An 8,507-nucleotide genomic window follows, 5' to 3' on the forward strand; every position below is an offset into this window, starting at 1 on the left:
TCAGAAACTGGTGCGAGGGGTGAACCAATGCGTGGGCGATGTGCAGCCTCTAATTTCTCCTCCTCTTTGTCCCCCATTAGTAGTATTACTATTAGGAGGATGATAACGATGAAGAGAAGAATTGTCTCCTTGACATTTGTAGTCGTCGTGCACAAGTGAGAGGAGCCTAACGGCGGCAGGTTTGTGAGAAGGTAAGAGTGGGAGAGGGGCTTCACCTTTGAGCATCCTGATGGCATTTGGCATATTGGGCCTCTGATTACAGTCAGGGTGGACACATGAAAGGCCTACCACCAGCATTCTATACATCTCCTCCTTGTTGAACCTCCCTTCCAATTGTCTATCTGCAGCTTCCACCAACTTCCCCATTCCCCACATCCCCCACACCCAATCCACCAGCACAAATCTCTCCTTATCAATGGGCCTCTTCCCAGTCCCCACCTCCAGAGCCACCACCCCAAAGCTATACACATCTGTCTTCTCACTCAGCACCCAAGAATATACATATTCCGGTGCTAGATAACCCATCGTCCCCGCCGGAATTGTCACCTGAGGACTTATATCATGTTCCTTGAGCTCCGCCAGCCCAAAATCCCCAAGCTTCGCATTGAATTCTGCGTCGAGCATTATGTTGCAGGCCTTGACATCCCTATGAATGATCTGTTTCTCGCACTCGTAGTGTAGGTAGGATAGAGCAGATGCCACTCCAAGTACAATCTTCAACCGATTCTCCCATGACAGAATTAACGGGGTTGGCGCTGGTGGTGGTGGTGGGTGGAGGAACTTGTCCAGGCTCCCATTAGCCATGTGTTCATAGAGCAGTAGAAATTCGTTTTTCTCGCAGCACCAGCCTTGTATCTGCACTAAATTCTTGTGCCTCAAACAACCCAAATTGGCTTCTAATTCAGTAGCAAAAGTGTTTGTAAATTTGTCCATTCTTCCAAATCTCTTCACTGCCACAGCATTTCCAGAGCTGAGTACACCCTGGTAAACGGTCCCCGAAGCGCCTTCTCCGATAATCTTAGCACAATCGAATCCCCTTGTTGCTGCTTTTATCTCGGTCAAGGACACCCTTGTAGGAACTCTCCTTATTTCTTCCACTCTGCAACTTTGCGTTCCATTTCTTCTCTTCTTCACAATATACCAGCCTGCCACAGCTATTCCTGCCATGGAGAAGAGAAATGCAGCTGTTCCTCCTGCGAAACCCAATTCTGTCATTCTTATTCTTCTTCTTCTTCGTTCAGATAAGAGACTATCACCATTGTCCTTTCCCATGTCCACAGATCCACGGTCGTTATCTACCGCAGGATTGTCATTGTCGTTTTTACTGCTCACTGAATTGGGTATGAATCCAAAGGTCCTGAAACTCCATTTGTCTATGACATGAAGGGCCATACCTGTTGAAGTATAAATGATTAAATAACACCAATTCTAAGGGGCTTAACACCAACTCTTAGGGGCCGTTTGATACGCGGATTTTAGAATCCAGGTTTTTAGTTTGAAAACAGTGTAAAAGAGGGTTCATGATCTGGCTGGGGTATGCTGTCCTGACAGCGTTTCTTGGATTTTAAGTGAGAAAACCAGGATTTAGAAATCTCAGGCTGGGGGGAGAGGTTTCTAAAACCTGGTTTTCTTAATTATAATCCAAGAAACGCTGCCAGGACAGCATTCAGCAGCTTGATCATGAACCATCTTTTACACTGTTTTCAAACTAAAAACCTGGATTCAAAACTCCGCGTGGTCATTCAAAAAAAAAAAAAAAAAAAAAACTCCGCGTATCAAAACGGCCCTCGTTTTGATACACGGATTCTAGAATCTTGGATTTTCTCAAAATTCAGGATGGGAGACGAAGGAAGAAGGAGACAGTCCGCCGTTTTCTGATTTCTCTCTCTTCTTTCCGTCAAGAAAGAGAGTAGGAGATCGTCCCATGTTTCCAGGTTTTAGAAATCTCAGGATGGGGAGAGATTTCTAAAACCTGGATTTCTTACTTAAAATTTCTTGCTTAAAATCCAGATAATGGATTGTAAAATCCAGAATCTGACACCGCTTTCAAACTAAAACCTGGATTCTAAAATCCACCTATCCAAACAGTTGGATACAAGGATTTTATAATTCAGGATTGCAAAACCCTGGATTTTACAAGCTAAACCCCAGATTTTATAAGCTACATTTTACAGTCCTGAAAATGTACAATATAGGTTCTAGCTTATAAAATCCAGGTTTTAGCTTGTAAATCCAAGATTTTACAATCTTAAATTATAAACTCCTTGTATCCAAACTGTTTAAGCTTTTGGAGTAATTGGTTCAAAACCCAACAACTCCTTTATATTAAAAATCCACATTCACGACTAACCCAAAAAAAAAAAAAAGGAAAAAAGGAGGGGCAACTAAAAAGTTAAGCTTTTAGAGTAATACCTTGCCCATTTGAAGCAGAGAAACCGACGTACATGAACTCATGGAATGTGTTAGAGAGGTCGATGTGGGTTACCAAGACCGGATTGGAAGGCCTAAATCTCGAATAGCTAATCCAAACCCTGACCAACTTGTCCTCATTCTTGTACTCGACCCAACCCTTCATAGGTCTCCCGGCTTTCAGATCAACACCGACAGAATTAGCATTTTCAGACGCAAAGGAGAAGATAGTATTGATATCCAAACCAACATGGTTATCATTAATATCACCCAATTCAAGATCAAAATTCGTATCAAACTCGAACGCGATTAACGATTCTTGTTCTTCTTGGATAGTGGTAATAGAAGAAGAGTTGGTAAGACCCATGTAGCCATTAGAGGTGCCAATGGTACAAGGATTAGAGGTGATAATGAAGGCGAGGCCATCGCCAAAAGGAGAGGAGGGAGAAGGAAAGATTGAGAAGGAGAAGTAGGAAGAGAATGAGGCAGGAGCATTGGTGGTGGCATCAAGAAAGCGGATTGGGTGGGCGTAGAGAGCTCTCCCGGAGTTTGAAATTGAAGGGCCTAGTTCTCTTGTGAGGCTCATGGCACCGTTTCTCATGTAGGCGTCTCCGATGAGGGTGATGTTGGTGGATGGAGAGTATACGAAGGTGATGGTGGTTCGTTGAGTTGATCCCAGAGAGAGGGATGAGAGACGTGGAAGGAGGAGGATGATCAAAATCACGAAAACAGACGTAGAGGGTCTCATCTTGAGAGAAAAAGAGAATCTTGAGGGCAAGGACACCCTTGTAGGAACTCTCCTTATTTCTTCCAGTCTGCAACTTTGCATCCCATTTTTTCTCTTCTTCTTCACAATATACCAACCTGCCACAGCTATTCCTGCCATTGAGAAGAGAAATTCTGCTGTTCCTCCTTCAAAACCCAATTCTCTCTTTCTGCTTCTTCTCCTTTGTTCAGCTAAGAGACTATCACCATTGTCCTCTCCCATGTCCACAGATCCACTGTCGTCATCCACAACAGGATTGTCATTGTTGTTATTACTGCTCACAGAATTGGGTTTGAATCTAAAGGTCCTACAACTCGATTTGTCTATAAGATGAAGGGCCATGCCTGTTGAAGTATAAGTGATTAATTAACACCAACTCTAAGGTGCTTAACACCAAAAAAAGAATAAACAGGGTAGAGGAAAATCAAACGAAGAAATAGACTGAAAAGAAAAAAAAAATGCAGATGAATGATCAAAAACTCTTTTCAGATAGGGAAATGAGGGAGAAATCTTCACACCAGCGACAGTTTGTAAAGCTCATCATTCCCGGATTTTTTTCAGAAAATTTCCATACCTATTACATTTAACACACCAGCAACAGTCTGTGAAGCTCATCATTCCCGAATTTTTTCGGAAAATTTCCATACCTATTGCATTTAATAGATATCTAGTGGGAGAGAAGAGTGACATAGCAGTCCTCAAAAGCCCTCTTGGAAAATCATGGCGTGTGAAAGTTAAAGGATGCATCAGTGGAGTTTTCTTTGAAGAGGGTTGGGAAGATTTTGTTGGTCTTTCATCTGGAGATATTTTAGTATTTAGATTCGAAGGAAATATGGTTTTTTCATGTCACTATATTTGATAAAAGTGCATGTGAGAAAAATTATCCCCCTCTTGTTTTAAAGAGTGAGAAAAATATGGAATGCCAAAGAGAAAGGAAGGATGAAGAACATGTGGAAGCTTCAAAGGTGAGTGTTTCATCTCTACATTCAGGAGGACAGAAGGTAGGATTTGAAGGAAGCAATTCTTACAAGGCCAGAGCTCCTTACTTCGTGGCTTCCATTAAGACATGTAATCTAGACCGGAACTACATGAGTATTCCTCAGAAATTCTTAGTGGCGAACAGTCTTGGAAACAGAAAAAACATCACGCTTAAAGATCAAGAAAGAAGGTCGTTAGCAGTGACAATATTTCACAGGAAGAGTCCCTATAATAGAACTTGTTTGTTGGGTGGTTGGCGACGTTTCACAGTTAGTAACAAGCTTGAAGAAGGAGATGACTGCATCTTCGAGCTACTGGCCGAACGTTCGAATTTCTAGACGGGCAATGCTCAACAATTCAGCGTCTCCTTTGTCTAGTTGATGATGCGGTTTCTCCTAAGTTCAAGACATTTCACAAAATGGGTTTTCTTGCTTTTTCGGATTCAATGCTCAATGCAAAAAAGTGATTAGAACTTAGAAGCTGAACATATGGTCCCTTGCGCTACTGTGTTTTGTTTTCATGGATGAATTGTATGGTCATTTTAATCTGGACTTTTTGTTGGTCTGGATGGGTAGGGTTAACACAATATTTAGGATTCTTCTCTAAACTACATGATAGTCTGTAACTAGGACTGCGAGTTTCGGATCAGTTTGTAGTTGGTGCATAAAAATGCAATCTAATTAACTTGGAGCTTTATACCCAAAAAAAAACGGTCGGGCTTAATATCAACTCCAAGGGGCCCTGTGGATACAAGGATTTAATGCAGGATTGTAAAACCCTGGATTTTACAAGCTAAAACCCAGATTTTATAATAAAATCCAAGATTTTACGATCATAATATCCTTGTATCCAAACTGTTTAAGCTTTTGGAGTAACTGGTTCAAAACCCAACAACTCCTTTATATTTAAAATCCACATTCACGACCAACCCAAAAAAAAAAAAAAAAAAAAAAAAAAGAAAGAAAAGAAAAGAGGAGGGGCAACTAACTAACAAGTTAAGCATTTAGAGAAATACCTTGCCTATTTGAAGCAGAGAAGCCAACATGGGTTACCAAGACCGGATTAGAAGGCCTGAATCTGGAATAGCTAATCCAAATCCTAATCAACTTGTCTTCATTCTTGTATTCGACCCAACCCTTCATGGGTCTCCCGGCTTTCAGATCAACACCGACAGAATTAGCATTTTCAGACGCAAAGGAGAAGATAGTATTGATATCCAAACCAACATGGTTATCATTAATATCACCCAATTCAAGATCAAAATTCGTATCAAACTCAAATGCAATCAGTGATTCTTGTTCTTCTTGGAGGGTGGTAATAGAAGAAGAGTTGGTAAGACCCATGTAGCCATTAGAGGTGCAAATGGTACGTGGAAGGAAAAAGAGGATGATCAAGAACATGAAAACAGAGCGTGAGGGTCTCATCTTGAGAGAGAAAGAGAGATTCTTGAGGGAAAGAGAGTATGATTTCTAGAGAGAGAGAGAGAGAGAGAGAGAATGTGTAACGCAGAGACAGAGAGTGCATGTGTTGTGTTCTTCCAGCTATTTTCTCTGGCCTTTTAAAAGAAGGGGAGGATGATGGGGCAGGAACGGTTTGGAGGGAAAATACCCTTCATGTTTTTTTATGTTTGGAATGCAAGAAAACATTTCTCATGGAAAAAAATTTCCAAGAAAATTTCCAAGAATTTTTTTCTTTTCATGATTTTGATTTTTGGAGGGAAATGATATAATTATAGTTAATAAGGATATCATCGTAGATTAAAGGTTCCTCCAAATATTTAGTTGAATAGGGTTTTAGAAATAAAAATTGGTCCAAGTTATCCTTTCTCTAAGTGTAAAATTTAGTAAGTTTGTATTGAAAGAAAAACATTTTTGATGAGTTTGGGTAAAGGGCTCCTCCATTGGTCAAAATCCATTTAGGATGGCAAGGAAAATTACAATCATAACTTCCATTAATGGATTTTGATCAATGGGGAAGCCCTTTATCCTTTTTTTTATAGGTATCCTCTGAGTCTAGCATTCCTCTAGACATAATATGATTAAGTTAATTTAATGGGATATCATCATAAGGGATTTGCTAGCGTCCATCGCAGAAGGCATTTCGCGGATGGTCTGTTGCAGCCACACAGGCTCACTTTTCAGCAGATTTTGTCTGCGAAATGCCTTCTGCGATGGACGCTAGCAAAACCCTTTTTAAAAAGTTGGGTTTCCAAAAACTAATGTCCAAAGCATCCTTTATATTTCCTTAATTAGAATGTACTTTTATTTTTAAATTATATGTTTACACTGAACCCAATGTGCGTGGTTTACGGGTAATTGTGCGCATCCATAGGGATTAGCCTCGCCCTAAAAATGGGGTAAAGATACCCTATGTCATACAAAAAACGGCTTCAATTATGTAAAACATTTGAGGTTAATCTTAGAGTTGGAGACAAAATCACTAGCATCTGAGCAGAAAGAAATTTCAGATATTCAAAACCTCGAAACTAAAACCTTGATTCTTAGATTGCCTAAGCTTTTGGAGGGAGAAACAAATACCTAGAAAATTATCCGATGGATGTTAGAAAACTCAAACGCTTTGAGTCTGCATTTGGGTTTTAAAGAAGCAACAAATGAAAGGGGAAACAAACTAGAAACCAAGAGAATGGGGGAGGACATGATTGATTGGGAGAAGAAGAAAAGGACATTTTGAGGATTTTGGTAGAGTTTTTATTTTATTTATTTATTTATTTATTTATTTATTTATTTTGTTCTCAATCATTTATAGTTCTTTAACCTCTTTTCTTAAGCTTAAATCATCCATCATTAGATTCATATTATCTTTTTTTTATTTATTGTTTTTAGGCCCACACTTGTAGAGTTGTGCCCTACGGTTTGTTGATATTAGCTATTTCATTTGGAGGTGCTTCCGTTGATGGGGGCATTCCGAGTTCTTGGGTTCGATTGGTAGGCCTCTGATCCATTGGTTAGGATTGTCTGATCACTCAATACATGCAGACCCGACAACTTCAAGGTCTCCAACAATACGTGAATGAGGAAGACGAAGAAGAGCTCGAGGAGGAACCAAGTGAGGAGAAGAAGGAGAAGATGACGAAGATGAAGCAGGAGAAGATGGAGACGATAGAGATGACGAGGGAGACATGACCGAGGTATACGATTCCGATAATTCAGAATAGGAGCCATTGTCTTACTAACTTGGAATATGGAATCAAAGAAACCTATGTATGGTGTATGAAGTTCGACATCATCTTAGTCTTTATAAGGAACAATTATGATTTCTTTATTATGTTTGGTGGACATGATATAAATCATGTCTACTCGAGTTTATTGAGTTGTATATGTTTTGTATAACTCATGTTTGGTGGACGTCTATAACGATTTACCCATCTTTTGTATATTCTTGTTATTTTCTATGTACAAAGCACTCGAATATGTATAACCATTTATTATTTTGTTCTACCACTACTCTAGCTCTTAATGAATCTGAACAGGTATTTAATATTTACAAAATGCCATCTATTTTGTCAATCACAATGATAAAATAGAAAAGGTTACACCAATATGTAAATACATGTTAGTACGTAAATAAAGGTCTCCTACAAAACGTTTCTCATGGTTACATGCATCGACGATCTATAAAGTGGCAGCGAGTTAGAGGAAGAAAGGGGGTTCCCCGGTCAGAGTTGATCTGCAAGCAACAAATAACGTAAATTAAGTAAACTGAAATTGGGGTAAATAACTTCACTACGGCCAACAAATATTCATCAAAAGATGTACCTATATGGTGTGATTTGGTTTCCAACGACTAGTTGCTTTGTTACTGGAGGGTTTCTGCAGCTTCGTTTGTTGTGCCCCAATATCCTACACGCACTACATTTGTGATGTACTCCAGACACAAACTCTCTCTGAATTCTAACAGTCCGTGGCCTTCCCGGGACTCTTTTGTTTAAGGATGGCTCCACTACACGCAAAGGTTCTGTAGGTTCAAGCCACTGCGACCTATCCAATGTTGGACGCACCACTTCTTCATACGTCTTACGCAAAGTCTCAGTATGGTAATAATCGTCAGTGAAGTCATAAGGATCTGCACTCCTACAACCAATAGTGGCCATAGCATGAGCACGAGGTATGCCGAGGTTTTGATACTCGCCATAGGAACATGTCCATGCTTGTAAGTCGACACTATCCTGGTGGTCCTTTGATTTCACCTCAAACAAAAATAGATCACATCCCAATACAAGCATCCTCCTTCCCCGTTCACCCCCTTGATGAATAACCTTTAGGGCATAGGAAATGAACCTATTATTCCAATCATTACTTTTACTCCTATATTTATCAAATGTTTCTGACACCTT

The 8,507-nt window shown here is 40.0% G+C and overlaps 1 protein-coding gene across 1 annotated transcript; it reads right to left on the reverse strand.

Moving 5' to 3' along the window:
* LOC143880669 (L-type lectin-domain containing receptor kinase S.6-like) lies at positions 1-5,496 on the reverse strand. Its single transcript, XM_077383641.1, has 3 exons — positions 5,169-5,496; positions 2,413-3,519; positions 1-1,394 (listed from the first exon to the last, which is right to left on the reverse strand). Exons 1-3 carry the CDS (start codon positions 5,494-5,496, stop codon positions 1-3), a joined length of 2,829 nt encoding a protein of 942 aa, XP_077239756.1.
* Between the last annotated feature and the right edge of the window lie 3,011 nt (positions 5,497-8,507).

The sequence above is a fragment of the Tasmannia lanceolata genome, unplaced genomic scaffold, assembly GCF_043159265.1.
Source record: "Tasmannia lanceolata isolate RefF3 unplaced genomic scaffold, GAP_Taslan_0.1 ptg000007l, whole genome shotgun sequence".
In the NCBI taxonomy this organism is placed as follows: Eukaryota; Viridiplantae; Streptophyta; class Magnoliopsida; order Canellales; family Winteraceae; genus Tasmannia; species Tasmannia lanceolata.